The sequence below is a fragment of the Nelumbo nucifera genome, chromosome 1 (genome assembly GCF_055504915.1).
Source record: "Nelumbo nucifera cultivar China Antique chromosome 1, China Antique-T2T, whole genome shotgun sequence".
Lineage (NCBI taxonomy): Eukaryota > Viridiplantae > Streptophyta > Magnoliopsida > Proteales > Nelumbonaceae > Nelumbo > Nelumbo nucifera.
The window spans coordinates 197,309,363-197,329,296 of record NC_142649.1 but is presented as its reverse complement, the minus strand read 5'-3'; the positions used below and the strand labels follow the sequence as shown (position 1 = coordinate 197,329,296).

Below are 19,934 nucleotides of genomic sequence, written 5' to 3'. Positions count from 1 at the left end.
TTGCAGTTTATGAAACTGCAAACTGTGATCTAACCTCTGTTTTGCAAGATGGATTGTGCGAACAGCCCTGATTGACTAATTCTTGATTTTCTTTTATTAGTATTTAATTTCAGATTATTTTCTTGAATTAAAGATTTAATTAAAGATCAAACCCTAGACCCATTCGAACCAAGATTGGTTCAAACTGTTTGGACCGAATCTAGGGTTTAATGAAGGATGAAAGTCAGCCCTAATTTTCCCACTAATGGGCTTGAGGATTGATGTTTAATTAAATAGTTAATTCGGCCCAACCTGTAAAGGCCCAATTTTAAATAGTTAAAACTGCTAAAAGCCCACTTAACATTTAAAGCTATATGGGCTGAACCATTCGGCCCATATACCTAGATAATATTAGTGGTTAATATTATGGATTTAAAATGGGCTTCAAATGGGCCTTACAGATGATTAATTGATTGGATCAATTTATCCTTGCATGTGATGTATGGATGTGTGATGTGCAACGTACATGGGCCATAAGTGCTTGGCCCATGCTCAATCGACAGTGGCTCTTGCGCACACCATGGCTGAATGCACATCATTGCCATGGTGTCCCTTTTGGTCATTGGATGACCTCCCTCAGTGGTTGGCCCCACACCTCAGCAAGAGGTTACGTGCGGAACCCTAGCTGATTTAGGCCCACCGAAATCTGGCTTTATGAAAGTCAGTGGGAGCCACTTTGGTTCGACCAAAAATTAGAACTATTGTGTAATTAACTGTTCCCTCTAGCTAATATGAGTACATGTGATAGGGAGATTCATATGATGAACTCTCTAAAGGTCTTCCATCATTAGCATGAGGATGGGTCCTTCAGTAATGAGGAAACGCACCAGAAAATGGGCTATCCATTTGCAGTTGGGCTTATTTGAGTGTTTCATAAGATGATAGGGGCGTCATAGACCGATGTGGGAGGGGCTTCACCAGAAAATGGGAACTCTCTCACGGTACCTTGGCGTTCACGAATATGATGGGTAAGCATTCATTGGGCAGAAAGGTTTACCTGAAAACGGCTCTGAACCTTGTTTGACAGAGGCCAAAGGGAAAGCTTATATGATGAGTGGATATGATCCTTCACAGAAAGGTGGTGGGGTTATGCAGCTGAAACAGTTGGCTCCATGCACCCTATGTGATTTCCCACATTTCCAGAGACAACCCGTAGTCTCCGTCACTGAGAAAGGAGGGAAATCTCAGAGATGAATAAATGGAAATGGAACGTAGATTAAAATCCATATCTATGAAATGAACATGAATCAAATTAGGTTGTGGACTGATGTTTGATCTTTTATCAGAAAATGGAAAACAGATCATTTGCAAAATTGCTTGATGACAACAAGTTGAAGGGCCCAAACTATGCCGACTGGTATAGGAACCTTATGCTGGTCCTAGCTTCTGAAAAGCTAGACAAAGTGGCAAAGAATCCTGCCCCGGAGCGTCCGGGAGATAGGGCTTCTGAGGCCCGAAGGAGAGACTATCAGGAATGGGAGGAGAAAAACTCCCTTGCCCGATGTTACATCATTGCCTCATTGGACAACCCAATACAGAGGCAGTTCGATTAGATCGAACTTGCCAAGGACATGTTGGACAGTCTCAGGATGATGTATGAAGAGCAGTATCATTCTACTCGACAAAAGGTCTTGAAACAGTTCATGACCGCACAAATGACCAAGGGCCAACAAGTTCACGATCATTGTCTTCGGATGATGGGATATATCAACGAACTGGAAGCTCTTGGATCCGGGCTGGACCTTGCGACCCAGATAGATGCTTTCCTTAATTCTTTGCCTCCTTCCTTCAATCCGTTCATCATGAACTATAACATGAACAAGCTGAATGTCAGCTTGCAAGAGCTCAACAATATGTTGCAAAGAGCTGAAGAACTGATTAGAAAGGATGAGCCTGTAGCTATGCTTGTTGAAGCTAACAAGACAGGCAAGAGAAAGAAGAAGGCAAAGAAGCCTCAGAAGAAAGCCACTAAGGGCAAGAAGCAGAAGAAAGACAAAGCATCGGATGCCTATCACTTCTGCAAGAAGACCGACCACTGGAAAAGGAACTGTCCTGCCTACCTGGAATCGAAGAAAGGTAATTTCGAAACTTGTGTTATAGAAACCAATTTATTGGTAGCTTCTGCGTCCTGGTGTATTGACCCCAGGGCTTCAACTCATGCGTGTAACTCACTACAGGGGTTCAAGGTAAGCTGAATGCTGAGTGAAGGAGAAGTCACACTCTACTTGGGGACTACTGCAACTGTTGCAGCCGTGGCCATAGGAACCGTGGAGTTACTTTTTAGAGAAGGAATAATTGTACTGAAAGATTGTCTTTATGTACAAAATTTAAGGAGAAATTTGATTTCTGTCTCAAAACTATGTGCAGATGGTTATTCTGTCTTCTTTAGTAATACGATTACTATTAAAAGAAACAACAAATTCATCGCATACGGGGAACTGGAGAACGGTCTCTATGTTTTACATCCTTCTCTAGAAACTAACATAACCGAAACTACGTCGGCTGAAATCCCCAAGAAGAGAGCTCGTGATACAGTTAATCCCACGTGTATGTGGCATTACCGACTTGGCCACATCGGTGTTGACCGAATCACAAGGTTGGTAAAGGATGGTTCTTTGGATTTTCTAACTGTAGAAGATCTTTCCACCTGTGAGCCTTGCCTACAAGGCAAGATGACGAAACAGCCATTTAACGGTAAGCCTGAAAGATGTACAGGCACTCTTGACCTAATACATACTGATGTATGTGGTCCCCTAAGTGTTAGGACACGGAATCAACACGTGTATTTCATCACCTTCACAAATGATTTTTCACGATATGGTTACGTGTACCTAATGAGACACAAGTCTGAATCCTTTGAAAAGTTCAAAGAGTTTAGACAAGAGGTCGAGAAACAGTTAGGGGGAGAAATTAAAGCCCTTCGATCAGATCGAGGTGGCGAGTATCTCTCTGACGAATTCAGGGACTACTTAAAGGACAATGGGATAGTATCACAATTAGCTCCTCCTGCTACACCACAACTTAACGGTGTTTCAGAGAGGAGGAATAGGACCTTATTGGATATGGTCCGGTCGCTTCTCATACACTCGGAGTTACCCACATCCTTTTGGGGTTACGCATTAGAGATTGCGATTTATGTGCTGAATCGGGTTCCAACCAAATCGGTTCTGAATACTCCATATGAACTTTGGACCGGAAAGAAACCAAGTGTCAGACACTTGAAGATTTGGGGTTGTCCAGCACACGTTAAAAAAATGAGTGCAGACAAGCTGGAATCCAAGACTAGCCGTTGCCTATTTGTAGGCTACCCAAAAGGCTCTATAGGTTATCTATTCTATGACCCAAGTGACCAGAAAGTGTCCTGCAGTCGAAATGCGCAATTCTTGGAAACCGATTACATCCTGGACACCCATCGTCAGGAAGTTGTTTTTGATGAGGAGAGCTCAGGAGCAGTGGGAGATGTCCCACAAGTTCCAGGTAGTGACCAACCTAGAAGATCCACTCGGGTATCCAGGGCACCAGTCCGTTATGGTTATGACCAGGATAGTTACCTGGTGGAAACCTTGACTAGTGAGGAGGATCCCGTGACTTACGCGAAAGCTATGTTGGACATAGATTCCTAAAAGTGGGTGGAGGCCATGAGAGCAGAAATGGACTCAATGGAGACCAATGGAGTTTGGACTCTAGTAGATCCGCCCTCCGGGGTAAAAGCAATTGGTTGCAAATGGATTTACAAGAGGAAGAAGGGCCTCGATGGTCGAGTTGAGACCTTCAAAGCTTGTTTGGTGGCGAAAGGGTACACTCAGAAAGAGGGCATCGACTATGAGGAAACCTTTTCGCCTGTGGCCATGCTTAAATCCATTAGAATCCTGCTAGCTGTAGCAGCATACCATCATTATGAGATTTGGTAGATGGATGTCAAAACTGCATTCCTAAATGGAGATCTTACTGAAGATATCTATATGCAGCAGCCGCAAGGCTTCATTGCTGCAGGTCAGGAAAACATGGTATGTAAATAGATCCATTTATGGACTTAAGCAAACTTCTAGAAGTTGGAACATCCGTTTTGACTCTGTTGTCAAATCGTTTGACTTCAAGCAGAATCCGGATGAACCCTGTGTCTACAGAAAGTACAGTGGAGATAAGGTTACCTTCTTGGTTCTGTATGTAGATGATATTCTACTCATTGGGAATGATGTAGGAATGTTAAGTACGATGAAAGTATGGCTTTCACAGCAATTCTCCATGAAAGACCTTGGAGAAGCCTCCTATATACTGGGTCTTCGACTCTATAGAGATAGATCGAAGCGGATAATAGGATTATCCCAATCTGCTTACATTGACAAAATAGTCAAAAGATATAGCATGGAAAACTCCAAGAAAGGAAATGTTCCTTTCAGGCACGGAGTCACTCTCTCCAAAAAGATATCTCCCAAGACTTCTGAGGAGATTGATGGCATGAAAGACGTTCCCTATGCCTCTGCCGTAGGGAGCATCATGTATGCCATGCTGTGCACTCGTCCTGACATTGCTCAGGCACTGAGTGTAGTAAGCAGATTTCAGGCCAACCCAGGGTAGGAACACTGGACTGCTATGAAAAACATACTTAAGTACCTTCGAAGGACAAAAGAGTTTTGTCTAGTATTCGACGGTAGCTCACTGCAGATCCAAGGGTATACAGATGCCGATTTCCAGTCGGATCCAGATGATAGAAAGTCTACATCTGGATATGTTTTCACGATAGGATCGTGTGCTGTTTGCTGGAAAAATAGCAAACAGGGGTCCACTGCAGACTCCACGACCGAGGCCGAGTACATTGCCGCAAGCGAGGCTGCCAAAGAAGCCGTGTGGATGAAGAAGTTCGTTCACGAGTTGGGAGTAGTTCCGTCCAGCACATCACCCATCCCATTGTTGTGTGACAACAATGGAGCCATTGCTCAGGCTAAGGAGCCACGAGCCCACTCGAAGTCGAAGCACATCGAGAGGAAAATGTACCACTCGAAGTCAAAGTACAATGTACTGCGGGAGATTGTTGGTAGAGGGGACGTCCTAATTCAGAAGGTAGCGTCAGCGGAAAATGTAGCACACTCATTGACGAAGCCACTATCAGAGAAAGTGTTTGAGAAACACGTGGAAAGCATGGGACTCCGACTAATACTTGATTGGACCTAAGTGCAAGTGGGAGCTGTTAGACAGTTTTGTATGCCCTTAGCTTCAATCAGAATGATGTACTTTATGAGTTTATTGTAAATGAATAAAAGTGCATATTTGATTCATGTTCCGTTGGTATGTTTCTGTGTAATACCCTTAAACTGGATACTTATTGAGACTCGTGTTAGTTTAGAATGTTCACAGCCAGTGGGTCGGTTTGGGGAGACCTATCCTAATAAGGCTGACACTGTGGTGCCACCAAGTCGGTTGAGGTGGCCTATCTCAGCTGCCAGGGTGAGACCCTAGGCATATACAGTGTAAAATTAATTGAATCTATGAACTGGACCAGATTTCCAGTATTGCCCTGGACCTTGGAGATTGATGAGCAAAACTGGAAAGTTACACCCGACCCCTAGACTCGATTATAATATTGCACTAGGTGTCGGATTGGGCCGTCTTTGATGTACCATTCAGAGAGATCCTTAGCGGGGGCCAAAACCTAGGTATGTTGGGACAGTCCGAGAATTCATTTGAGTGGGTGATCATAGTGATAGGATCAACCCCTTTGTCGGACAAAGGTAATGATCGGGGATGCACTCTCACTGATGGAAACCAAGACTGCCTGCAGCCGATTTCAATCGTTGAGATTTGTTTTGCAAAGTATATTTTATATAAGATATAAAAGTATATATATTATGGTTTCTTAAAGGTTTGCAAGAAGGTTTAAATTCCCGGGATCCATATAAGTAGAGAGTGCAACACTGTTCCTTGCAGTCGAGGGAGAGGTCCTCTCTTGTCGAGCAGTGTATGATCATTATGGGCTGAGAGGTTATGTGTAAGACCATTGAGGATAATACCTGATGGGCTAATTTTGCATCTGCCCATAGTCCCTGGGTGTTACAAGGTGGCTTGGCCCAGGGACCACTTAGGGTAAGTGTTGGGCCCATAGAGCTCATTTGATGGGTTTCAGGGGGTGCACTGTCCATAACAGTGTATTCGGCCGGGCCTTGTAACAAAGGCTGGGCCAAACCCATGTGGCTGATGTGCAGATCAATGCTTGGGTCCCGCGCCATACAAGGAAGCCCAACTGGGCAGCAGTTAGGAAGGTTTAGTGAGCACATAAGCTTAATGGGCCTAAAGCCCATTTCGAACTGGGCTATTTTTTTAGTTAATAATGGGGCAAATTCTGAGATGGATTAGCAGATAGGATAGGGTCTTGACCCTATCCACTCATAGAGTCCAGATCTGAATGTGATTCAGATCTAGAAACCTCCTAATGAGATTAGGAGAAAGTGAATCTAATCTACAGATAAGATAAGGGTTTATCCCTATCACCTAAAATGGGACTTATCCAAATAGGATTTGGATAAGCAGCTCCTAATTCAATTAGAAGCTGATCTTTAAGGTTAACAAAAGAAGGAGAGGGCGACAACCTTTAGAATACACACAATCAGATTTTCTTCAGTGCTAAAATCACAAGAAGAGAGAATTCTGCACCCTACGAATATTCTCTTGCCGCCTCCCTGTTCTTGCCGCCCTGTTTGCCAGTTCGATCTCCGGTTGAGGGAGAAGTCAAGATTCGATCTTGACAACAGTTCTTTGAGAAAAAATTGATAGGAAGCTGTGCTCACGTGCCATCCTGCTGATTCTTGCGAATAACAGAGTTCTTGGAGAAGAACACTGCTGATTCTGCTCCATCCTGCACTGTGCCATTTTCAGTGGGAGCAATCTTTGGATCATTCCTTGGGCGTGAACACCTTCGTTGGGAGATACTGTTTCTCTGTATCAGGTATAAGACTCTCCTACTCCTTTTGGTTCAGATCTGGTTCAGTTTATGATTCAAGAATGATCATTGAAAATATGATTTTCTAAAATAGGGAATGTGATTCCCAGTTGAAGGGAGAGAAAAATTTTAAAATTCGCTCCATTTTTCCGCAATTTTTGGGCGTCCATTCGATGGATCTCTCATCCCTTCACCATCCCCACCTCAACATGGGAAAGAGCGGACGAAAGTATCCCCGCCTACAAACAATCCTCCTATGCTGCCAGTTGTGTTCCCGCCGATCATTATTTCTCCCCAGGTGATTACACCACCGGGAACTAATCCTCCATCACAAACAATTATTCCAGGGGTAAACCTGCCACCGCCTTCAAGCTCAACCAGTCGAACATGCCCAATCAACGCGCTGAAACTGGGACTTTGCTTGGATGTGCTGGGTGGGTTGGTGTACGTTGGATTAGGGAATCCAGTAGAAAACGCTTGCTGTCCGGTGCTTGGAGGTCTGCTGGAGATTGAAGCAACTGTTTGACTCTGCACTGGTATAAGGCTTAATTAAGCTTCTCAACCTAATAAACGGATTTGCACTCTACATATTTGGAAAGAGTACAAATACAAATATGTACGATGCAAATGCGTACAAAATACACGGATTTGCACTCTACATATTTGTATTTGTACTCCTTCCAAACTGAGCATAAGTATATTCATTCCCCTCGCTATTCAAGCCCTTATTACCTGTGGAAAGACCCCTCCGCCTGGTTTTGTGTGCCCTCCTCTCTAAGTGTTTGTTAGAGTGAACACTTTGTTATTCCTGTTAATTGTTGTGTATTAGTTTTTCTTTGGAATACATACTTGAGGTGAACGTCTGACGATTATTCTCAACAATTATTATTGGCAACAGAACGAATATGGTGAATATGAGACCATCCTTTCTCTCTCTCTCTCATGAATGGTGAAAATGATTCTATTAGAGTTAAAAAAAACAATATATTCAAAATTTTAATTGATATATATGTATAAAATTATTTATGCATGTATTTATACAAGTATTAACATATTCCAATCAATAAAATGATTTCTCTTTTAATAAAAAAAGGACACTTTTCAACTTGAGATATTAAAACAGTTAGCCTCCCCATGGTTCTTGTCCCTCTTGTTTATATTTTAGGTTAGTAATGAAATATGAAAGAAAATTAAATTAATATAGAGCAACAAAAAACTGCTAACCAAGTGCTCTTAATTCTATTCCCACATTAATTAATTTTCACCTAACTATTGATGATAGAGCATATTAGGGGTGTCAATGGTATTCGAAAATCTGATTTTGAATTCGAAGTTTGACATAATTGAATCAAATTCGGATAATTCGAATATCTAATCGGTTGAATTCGGATATCCTATTCATACCGAATAGCTAATTGGATTCGAATTCAGATATGGCCTGATTCGATTCAATAAATATCTGAATTCGATCGATATTTAATTCTTATATATAATATATAAAATTTTTAAATGTTTTATATAATTTATATATATATATATAATAGTTAAATTATATAAATAATTTATATACTTATATACTTTATATAAATAAAATATTTATTTTATATATTTATTAATTTCCTAAAATAATTAATTAGTTGAATTCGTATCCAATTGAATCGAACATTCGAATATTTAATCGGATTCGAATTCGAATGTTAATTTTCAATATCCGTCAGATATTAAATCAAATCCGAATATCAAATTTTTTAATTAGATTCGAATTCAAATATTGCCTGATCCAATTCAAATTCATGCCATTTATACCCCTAGAGCACATAGATTGTATCCTTTTACGGGGAAGTAAGCATTATTCACTGGCATAGTTTACATTTGTTTTAATATTTTTGTGACATCCCATTTTTTTTTATTTTATAAAACTCTTCATCTTTTCCACGAGAGGGGTATGCTGGTTTATCAAATGTCCAAATCAGTCCCCTTGAAAATTTTAGTAAATGACAACTTAACGCCGCTACGTACTTCAAAATTTTCAGCCTAATGCCAAGGTGTAATGTATGTAAAAGACATGTCCAAATTTTATTGTAGTGTGCCTTTCTTCACCCCACAATTTATGTAAGGGAGAAGAATTCAAAAGTTGCATAAATACGTTTACTAGAATGCATGTCTCCTATTTTATATTATTATATTGCATGGTCCTAAAACTGTTTATTTTATTTTTTGGGTTGGAATACTAAAACAGTTTGGTTTCTTTACTTTGCTTAATTACTTTATCCCATTGCTACTTGTTTATATAAAATATTGACTGCCAAAACTGGTCACCGGATAAAGGACAGAAAAGGCATGCTTTAAGGTCATAAATTGTAATTGGGGGTCTAATCCAGGAGCACAGGTTAATTGTGTATCGGGACATACTTAATATATGTTAAATTCATGGGAAGATATTCCTAATGTATGATTGGATGCTATTCTCTCAGACATGTATATAGTTTTTAACTCACTTTTTTAGGTGAATTTTACCCTTCTCCTAGGTGGACAGATCACTTATCCATAAAAAGAGAAAAAATAATCTAATTATCATGGAGCTAAAATGCCTCTATAGGCATACAAAAGTCAAGATTCTTTTGGGGAAATTATCTCATTCACCTAATTAGCATTTCTCCACAAAGCAGAAAGGTAAACGTATTTACTAGATGAATTGTTATTCAAATAACACTTTTTGGGATAATGCATTTATCCAAATGAATAACTTCCCAATGAGGCTTAAACTTTTAGGCTCAGTTTGGAATGTATACAAATACAAATGTGTACTATAAAATAATACAAAATATAAGATTTAGACTCTACATATATGTATTTATACTCCTTGAGCCTTATTTCTTTATTGGGTGGGTAAGATAGTTGGTATCTTTATTCTAGTTTCTTATCAAACGAACAAGAAACTAACCATGGTGTTAGGCACCCTATCAATGGGGTAAAAAAAAACCTAAGACTGTTGGAAAAAAAGGAAATCAAAATGTTTAAACCATAAACCTCGAGGATCGTCACATGCCGGTGCTGTCTTAGCCGACCTCTTGAGTCTTGACAGCTCTCTTGCTTTGGCGACAAGTAGTAGCCTTTTCCTGATCAATAGTTCTCATTCCAAACAGCGAGCAGTTCTTTTCCATGATGGCTCTCATTTTGATTGTAGGCAGACCTTTTCATTTAACAGCTCTCATTCTGCTGTTTTTATTTATTTATTTTGTTAGTAGGAGACGGAGGACTCTCACACTACTCCAGTCCAGGGGTAATCATTTTTGTGAGGACCGACCACTCCATCACTCAGCTCTAGACAGTCCTCCTTTCGTGACAGCTTTCATTAATCTCTTATTCAACCCTTATCGCGATATCTATTCAAACATTGGGATGTTGGGGGTGGGCTCTGATACCAAATGATCAACCAATAAACCAAAAACCCTGTGACTAATGGAGTGCAACGAATCAGACTGTTTAATCTTTATGACCGTAACACACGGGATGACATCAGTAACAGCTAATAACGATGACCGCCCCATGATACAGACCATGATTTATTCCAGGAAAGCACCCATCACATGCTTGCTACTGTGTCTTGTTCTTTGAAATAAACATCAACGTCTTATTAATATCTGTAAACCATTTATATATATTAACTTGGAAATTGGAATGCGCCAAAGTTGGTTCACGAGAGTGAGATGGTGGGTCAAAAGTAGAATTGGCTGATTATCAGTCCTGCCAAAGGGAAATGGCCCATAGACAACAATATTTATTATTATTATCTTATTGATCTAGAGATGAATTTTTTTTTCTTGGTTTGTTCATAAACACGTCACTGTGGTCGGTAGTGTTGCCATTCCTTGCAGAGTTTTTGGATAAAAAAGATTCTCAACAAATATGGCGGGCTTCTCTTTACAATCATTCTGATACGGATTCTTGCACCCATCCATCTGTACTGTTCTTCAAAAGTTACATTCACACTGGTAATAATAGATCATATATGCTGATCAACCTCATTAGGTTGCCGGCCGGCCACTATAATATGAACCGATTAGTTTCTGAGACTAGTTTCAAAACAGTCAACTTTTATTGTGATAATCCGATGAAAACACAACTTTTATGGAGGGTCACGGGATCAGTAAGCTATTGGACCAACATCTAGCTAGACATTGAATAAACATTGATAAGACGTCTAATTAGTGTAAAAATCCTCATGAAAAAAAAAAGGCACAGATGAGTATATAATTGCAGGGTTGATAATCAGTATCGGAGTAGAATCAACTACGTACTACTGATCATCATTGGCTGAGCTCAAAGCACAAGCTTTCTGCCTGAGTCCTTTTACAATTCCATGGTTGCAACTTGCAATGCTTCAAACCAAACCAAAGCAATACTCTCAAAACAATTCACAGAAAAAAACTCCGGAAGCAACCACAATTACGTACGTTTAAATGAGAAAGAACTGGAAAATGGCTTGAATCCTTAGTGGTTGGTATTATCAAACAGAAACACAAAAATAAATGATAGATCGAGGGGATGGAGACAGTCGGAATTAATGCCCATTCTGTTGCCAATTCGTCATGTTTATGGAGACTGCATGTTGTGTTTCTATCAGTGAATCAGTTCAGGTTCCATCGTTTTCTAATTTCCTGCATCTGGATCTGTTTGTTACCAATTAGTGGAAATCAATTCTGGGTCCCCAATAAGAATATGGTGTGTCTGATACCCGGCCGAATGGCGTAACATGCATTAATTGGCAGATCTAGAGATTGTTTGTAAGTCGTGACTCAATAGTCAACGTTAGTTTTTGGATTTTACAATAATATTCCTCTAAATTCCTCAGACCCTCATCTGAAGAATGTTCTTGATTAGCCACATTAACTCAACTCTTTCGTTAAGCAACACAATTCCACGGGATACTGATCATAATTCCATGCCGATCGAAATTCCATTATTGATGTGACTATATATAGTCATTGTAGTCATTCGTCCACATCACTATTTCCATTTTGTACTTCCACTAACGAAACCGGTTTTTTAGAAGAAGGAAATAGCAGATCATCGTAGGTGGCGCTCAGCTCAGCTGGTAATTTGAATTTTGATCTGTAAATATAAAAAATAATGAACTCCAAACTATATATGAATTTTTTTTTGAGCTCCGAATATAGTGTAGATGTTTGGTATTCTGGATGATAGCTAGAGCCTTTACTCTTGGTGGAGAAAGAGCTAGCCCCTCCAGAAAAGCTATACAACGGGAATGAAATAACATGTACATATAATACACAGAAATTAAACCCCCAATATATAATTCATCTCCTTAACCAACTCTAACTAATGGTATTTGAAGCTGATTCTATCTTTGAAGATCCTCATTCCCATATAGTATGCTATAAAATAATATTCATATCTGACCCAAGCATCTCAATTGCTTGATTAATCCACCAAAGATTTACCATGCATGGTTCCTTGCACGGATGATTAAGCAAATTCACAGGAAATATGGAACCATTTTCAATTACCAGAGACTATTAAAACTGAGTTGCTGTGCAAAACGAACCATTTCAAAGATCCCCAACCCTAGTGAAGGTGGGATTCTATCCCCAACCAGTCAGAAAACCTAATTATCTTCTCTGATGAGTAAGTGTTGTATTTCTATGGTCAATGACGAAATGGTCAGAGGACGGACTATGTTGTCCAACTGCACTATTCAGAAGTGTATTCCGATGTTTAACCAAATGACCACCAAACCTCTAAAAAGCAAAAGTTTCAGAGTTCAGAGGCAGTTCAATGTTACCAAATTAATTAATACAACATGTAGAGAACAGAGCCAAACCATCTACGCACTGTTTACCCAAGGGAATTGGTAAATTGAATTTCAGAAGGCGATATGTAGAGTTATCCTGATGTGGATGTATTTGACTAAATATTTGACAACAGACAATAATACCCACATCTTGCAAGCATAGATAGAACTGTATCCTACATCAAGAAGTGCAAATCCTTCCACATTAAGAAAAAAGAAAATCCCATAGAATTATATATATAAGGCTCAAGAGAAGAACTCATTTGTAAATAAATGATCGATGATTTATTTCTTGTATTCAGAATGAGAAAAAGAAAAAGAGAGAAAGAGAGAGAGAGAGAGAGAGAGAGAGAGAGAGAGAGAGAGAGCATTCTATAGCTTTAGAACAATATCAAATAAATAGATGTTCATATGTTGTCACGGAAGTGAAAATCATACACAAATTGACACTCCATGTTTATTCACGGTGATGACAGAACCCATTAGACATGCGCAAACTACAAGAAATTAAAGGAAACGAGCTGTTCCACTTAGAAGAATGGACGACAATATATACCCAACGCTTATAATTAATAACTAACTTGGTGAACTCCACGAACAGAGAATGCTAGAAGGAATTGAAGTTGCATGTTTAAGCACATTGGAAGCCAGTGGGGAACTTCTTCCCACAGTTGTTGAGAACCAAGCTGAGTGAAAGTGGGATATTGAGATTGATGCCCAAGATATTGGCTTTGATGGCTGTGCAGAGGCAGACAGCGGCCTCAAGGTTGGCAAGACCTTGGATGAGGCTGCAGCATGGGAGGTATGGAGGAGTGCCAACCACAACGTTAACCAAATTAAGCACATTGGCGCATACACCTAGCTTCAAAGCATCCCTAGGACAGGTTCCCTTGGCAGCAGGGGTGGGAGATGGAGTTGGATTTGGCTTTGGCTTTGGCTTTGGCGAGGGGCAAGTACCACAAGCTGATGTTAGGGCAAAGAATACAAGGTTGAGAGAAAGAAAGAGAGCAAGTGATGCAGACTGCTTGGAAACCATCTCTGGAACTCTAAAAATTATTTTTGTAGGAGGAAATGTTGTTAATAAGGGAGAAGGTTCCTCTGGGATGGTGTGAGAATATGCTGATCCGTGATGGATATTTATAGGGTGCAAAGGGGGGGGGGGGGGGGGGGGGGTTGTGAGTTGTTTCAACGGATATATATAAAAAATTACAAAAAATGAAACGTAGAAATAAATCCATGCACCAATGTGTCATCATGAATTAATTAAGCTGGCAAAGCAAGCAATCGTACGCAATCTTTTGGAGGTTTGTGTGGTGGGAATTGGCAATTTGTCATGTTCCTGGCTTTAGCAAACCCCTGAAGTTCCTTCATAGTTGTAGCTTGTACCCATATTGGTGCTGGTGATACAGGTAATTAATTAATGTACCAACTTGCTAGCTACCACCGTAAGACGATGGTCATTGGTACAAAAGGGTAGAAATAGAAATAGCAAAAGCTAAAGAGAGAAAAAGAGGAGAGAGAGATCACTGGATTTAACGTGATTCGGTCAAACTATCTATGTCGACGGGCAGCATTTCGGAGCTTCTTCATTACTATAGAATTTCTAAGAGAAATTACAATAGAACCTCACTATAATTATTCAATACACACTCTTACATCCTTCTTGAAATCCCGTACCCCATACCCAAACACCCACTCTCATACAAGAGAATAAACAAAAATGAATGGGATAAATTATAAGGCTTATGGACCATCGTTATTTATAGTAATCATGAAGGATAGAATGAGCATTTTAGAAAAGTTTTGCACCCTTAGATTTGTCGCCTAAATGGAGACTTCGGATTAAATCCCCATTTTTAATCCATAGTAACTATTCCCTAGTTTTGTGAAACCAAGCGGTGAGAAATGTTTTCACCACTTGATTTTCTTATACAGTAGGCCATCCCATGGTAAAAACTTGTATTCGGTAGGCCAGTTAGTGAGGACTAACACCACCTTAACATTCTCCCACTTGAAAACATTTCTCTTAATAGTGTGACAAATACTTCTGAGACCAGCTGCCAATTGTCATCATTTTGTCAAGTGACCTCGAGCATCTGGACTTTCACAAGCTTCTTGATATGAACAATGTTTATGCTCTTCTGTAATGCAAGCATAAGTTGTTACATAATCCTGAAGCTAGGAGGTCTTGTAGCTCTTCTTGGTCGACCTTGATTTTCATGAGTCTCACTCTCAAGAGTTTCATCATACTCTTCAACGGTTTCAACAACAACATCATCATCTTATTGCTCTTTAATCTTTTGAAAAGATTCTACTTCAACATTCTTTGTTATCTCTAGTCTTGACTGCGTACTTTCTTTTTGCATTGAATCTTCATTGAAGACAACATCTCGGCTAATAATTATCTTGCGGGCAGTAGGATCCCACAATCTATATCCCTTTGTTCCTTCTTTATAGCCAAGAAAAATACACTTTTTGGACCTTGTGTCTAGCTTGGTCTTTTGCTCCTTAGGAATCCATACATAAGCATTACAACCAAAGGTACAAAGGAAAGAATAATCAATGGGGTTTCCTGTAGGGGTGAGCATTATTCGGTTAAAACTGAATTACTGAACCAAAAATTTCAGTTTCGGTTTTTCGGATCAGTTTTTGGGTAGTTCAGCTCGGTTAATTCGGTTTTTGGGTAATTCGATTTTCGGTTTTGGTTTTTAGATTTAGAAATCCAGTTAACTGAAAAAACTGAATTAACTAACATTTATTATATAATATATAATATATAGTATACAATATATAATATATAATATATAATATGTTATATATTTATATATTAATATATTATATATAATGTATTATAATGAAATTAAATTTCATAATATATATTATAGGTTATAATATATAACATTATGAATATATTAATTAAATTTGGTTTTAACCAAAAACCGAACCGAAAATTTCGGTTCGGTTATTTTGGTTTTATTATAATTCGATTTTTGGTTCGATTTTCATTTTTTAATTTTGGTTTTAAAAATTTTGGTTTATTTGGTTCAATTTTTAATCGAATAAATCGAATGCTCACCCTTAGTTTCCCGAACATACCTCTTTTGGAATTTTGCAATCAAGTGTTGTAGTGGGAGAACGATTTACTAAGTAACATGCCGAATAGACTGTTTCTGCCCAAAAGGTCTACTCCAGCCTGGCTACACTCAACATGCTTCTTGTTCAATCCATAAGTGTACGATTCATCCGTTCAACAACTCTGTTTTGTTGTGGAGTTCAAGGAACCGTGTACTATCTCACAATGCCATGTTCACCAAAATCCAATATCTAGTTATGTTTTAAGCTTTCACATGAATTAACTGACAACACCTCACCATCTTTTGATGAATCATATCCTTTTGTGATATTTCCTTGGGAATTCTCTTGTTCTCAATCAAAGTTGGGTTGACTTTGATTTTCTTTGGGTTGTCTACAATCTTTCCGAAGGTGACCATTCTTGTCACAATTCCAACACTTGATGAAGGGATGAGAGATCCATCATATGGATAACCGAATCCTGCAAGTAGGTATGGCGAAATTTCAAAAATTTCTCTCTCCCATGTGTGAATCACATTCCCTGTTTTAGAAAACTACATTTTCAATTATCAATCTTGAACCCTAAACCGGACCAGATCTGTTAAAGTTGTTTCTCTCACGGGATCTACCTCGTATCATCATTGCATCACCAGAAGAACTCTCACCAGTTTTTTTACGAGATTCTTCCGTAAGCAACATAGAAACAGTAGATTCTAAAGACAAATCTTTTGTACTGCTTAAATTGATTATCGGACTATCCCAAGAATCAGGCATGGAACAAAGCAAAAGAGCAACCATTTCTTCATCGTCAATATGTACCACAACAATTGCTAATTTGTTTACCAAAGTGTTAAATTCATTCAAGTGTTCTTGCAAAGAGGCCTCATCCTTCATTCTTAGGTTGTAGAGTTGTCATCGGAGGAAAATTCTATTGGACATCGATTTTCCTTCATAGAGATTCTACAACTTGTAAACCCTTCGTAGTGGATTCATTGGACACATTAAATAAGACCATATCCAAGTTTCAAAAAATTGATACAATATGCCTTGTATCGGGCATATCGTATTGTATCTTTTGGGTCCCGATACGCTTGTTTACAGGTGTTTTAGCCTTTCGGGACCCCTCTTTTTTAATAAAAATACTCTTTTTTAACTCCCCAAAAACCAAATTTTGAAAAAAAAACTATTTTCGTGCGTATCTAAGTACCAATACACCTCTGCCGATACATAGAGATGTATCAATACTTTGAACCATGACCAAATCTTCTAAAGCAATAAGAATATCCACCATTGCTTTTGGTTCTTCTTCTCAAACTCTTTGTCCTTCATGTCAACAGGCTTTTCACCCTTTCCTTTCAAGGCAATTGCACAATCTTTATCTTTCACCAACATAGCATGCATCTTTAGCTTCTAGATTGCGTAGTTGGACCTGTTGAATTTCGGGATATCAAACTGGGTAGCACTTGAACCCGCCATATTCAACACATGCAACACTGAAACAAGAAATATAGATTTTAGCAGAACCTGAAGTCAGAACTGTAAAGCTTTGATACCAGAAGAATACACCTGTGGTAGGGGTGGACTCGAGCCGAGCCAAATAGTATTCGAGCTCGACTCGCCAAGGTAGTATGAGGCTCGAGCTCAGTTTGAGCTAGAACCTTGAGCTTGAGCTTGACTCGAGTCAAAAGCTCGTAAGCTCAAGCTTGACATGAAAAAAATGTTTTATAAAAATAAAAAAATATATATAAAAATATTTTTTATTTGATATTTAAAAATTAAGAATTATAATAATTAGTTATTATTATATATAAAAATAAAAATATTATATCTATATTATTTTTATTATATATATTATTATTATTATATGTATATATTTATGTATGTAGCTATTTGAGCTTGGCTCGAAACTCAGTTAAAACTGAGCCGAACCGAGCTCAAATAGCTCATGAGAAACTTGACTCGTGACCACCCCTAACCATTGGTGTGATGTACTGCTTGAAGATGGTTCGAGTAGTTCAACTTGGGTGGATTAACCAATAACCACAGGATGCTCATATGGATGGCAATGGAGCACTTGATCGTCGATAGTTCCTCTCTGAGATGTATAAGTGGGGTTGTTTCCAAACTGCCCACTGGAACTGTGGGCTACACAGTGTACTTCGTAGGAGTAGGTGGGTTGGTTGAAAACTTATTCTGTTTTAGTGTTTTGTTCTATCTATACTCGAACAGGATACTGGATACGATCTACTATTTGAAGATCATATTACTAAAGAAAGTTTAAACAACTCAGAAATCCCTTCTAGGATGTCACCTTCCAACAGATTTTCCTTTTTGTCTAAACGCTTTGACTTCTGAGTTCTGAGACCAATTTCGATCATACAACTTTTTCGCTCTCGATGATATTATGTGAATTCCATAATCAAATGCTTACTTCAGATTTTTGTTGGTGCCACATGGATATATTTCCAGTAAATGTGTGATCCTTTATATGATATGATATCAACACTCGAACAGTAGTACGTAGTAATATAGATGAAAGAGTAAATTAAAATTGATTTAATTTCTTATTTCAAGAATAATTCATGTCCTTGGCATGTTGTAAACTGGTTTTATTTAAAGTGTCACGAGAACTCAAACAGACCCTCTTATGGGCTCCACCAAAACTTTACAAAAACTGGTATCCAGCCGAGATCTGGTGGCAATTGTTGTCTTAAGCTGTTATCTTTTCTTCCATCTCCACGTTAGTGGGTCCCTTGTTTTATTTGAGGCCCTTTAAACCGTGTGGAGCCATGTTTTTGTTCTATACTTCTAATATTCAACGGTAACACCTATTAAATTTGATTTCCTTGCCATCATTGAGATCATACTTCATAGTGATGAGACCAGTTCCAAGTGGGTATAGCTCAATCTCAATTGGTTGAGATAGTCTACACTAGTGTATAGCTTATTGCAAAATTTGTGACTACAGGCCTGGTCTCTGTGGCATTATTTATGAAAAAAAAAGAAAAAACAAAAGACCTAAGTTGACATCTTACAGTGTGTTTGGCAATTCTTCTCACGTTTTTTCAGGTTTTTCAAAGTTTGTCGGACCAAAACTTGATCCTTTCCTTTTGGCAATGAAAGAAGGAAGTCAGAAAGACTCATGCCCGAGAAAACTCACAAAAGCCCTAAGCGGCCGAAAATCAGGAAGCTTCAAATGAAGTTTCCTATCTTTCCACGTTTAAAATCTTGCATTTAACAGCCTTCTAGACCATGGTAAAAATGGTCTATCTTTAAATACAAAACCCTAAAAGCTTTAGTACGGTTTTTAGCAATCTAGGTTATTGGAAAACAAGATTTGTCAAAGGGCACCTTCATTATTTGTACAACTGACTACTAATTGTTCATTTACGAAAATATAAGGGCCATTTGGCAAGTCTGTTTTGAAAGATCTTCTAGAAGATCTGATAGATCACAATTTGGTCTTTTCCTATTTGGTTTGCAGTAGATCTACCCATCAAAAGTCAACATGCCAAAAAGATGCGAAAAGTCTAAAACGGGCAATTTTTAGGAAGCACCAAATGGAGCTTTTGCATTTTTTTCTATTCATCTTTGCATGGAAAGACGTGCAAAAAGACACACCTTAGCCAAACGTGCTTCAGGTTGCTCAGATCTTAATGGAAAAGCTCAATGTATCTTTTAACTATCAGAACTACTAGAAGATTTTCTCAAAAGGATTTGACAAACGGCCCCTAGTGAGCTTTTGCATCAAGATCTGATAGCCTGAATACCATTTGATTAAAGCGTGTCTTTCTGCATAAAGAGAGTTGAAGAAAACCAAAAGGCTTCCTAAAACGGGCTTCGCGTGTCTTTTCAGTGCAATGTCTTTAGATCTCTTGCGAACCAAACAGAAAATGACGACAACCTGATTTGTCAGGCTTCTAAATAATTGATAGACCATACGGAAAAACGTGCCAAACGGGGCCATATATTGCAGATAATTCAAACAATTAAATATCTTATGCTAAATTTGGGATTACTTTGATTTGTTTACAGTGTATCTCAATTTTTATTTTTATTTTAGAAAAAGTAAGG

At 38.7% G+C, this 19,934-nt stretch overlaps 1 protein-coding gene across 1 annotated transcript; it reads right to left on the bottom strand.

The window, feature by feature from the left end:
* Positions 1-13,179: 13,179 nt before the first annotated feature.
* Positions 13,180-13,914, bottom strand: LOC104602311 (14 kDa proline-rich protein DC2.15-like). Its single transcript, XM_010265939.3, has one exon. The coding sequence runs from the start codon at positions 13,822-13,824 to the stop codon at positions 13,420-13,422; it is 405 nt and encodes a 134-aa protein (XP_010264241.1). The 5' UTR covers positions 13,825-13,914; the 3' UTR covers positions 13,180-13,419.
* Between the last annotated feature and the right edge of the window lie 6,020 nt (positions 13,915-19,934).

Bases quoted from the DNA above. Each gene is read 5' to 3' on its own strand.
- LOC104602311 (XM_010265939.3), bottom strand. From the start codon at position 13,824: ATGGTTTCCAAGCAGTCTGCATCACTTGCTCTCTTTCTTTCTCTCAAC.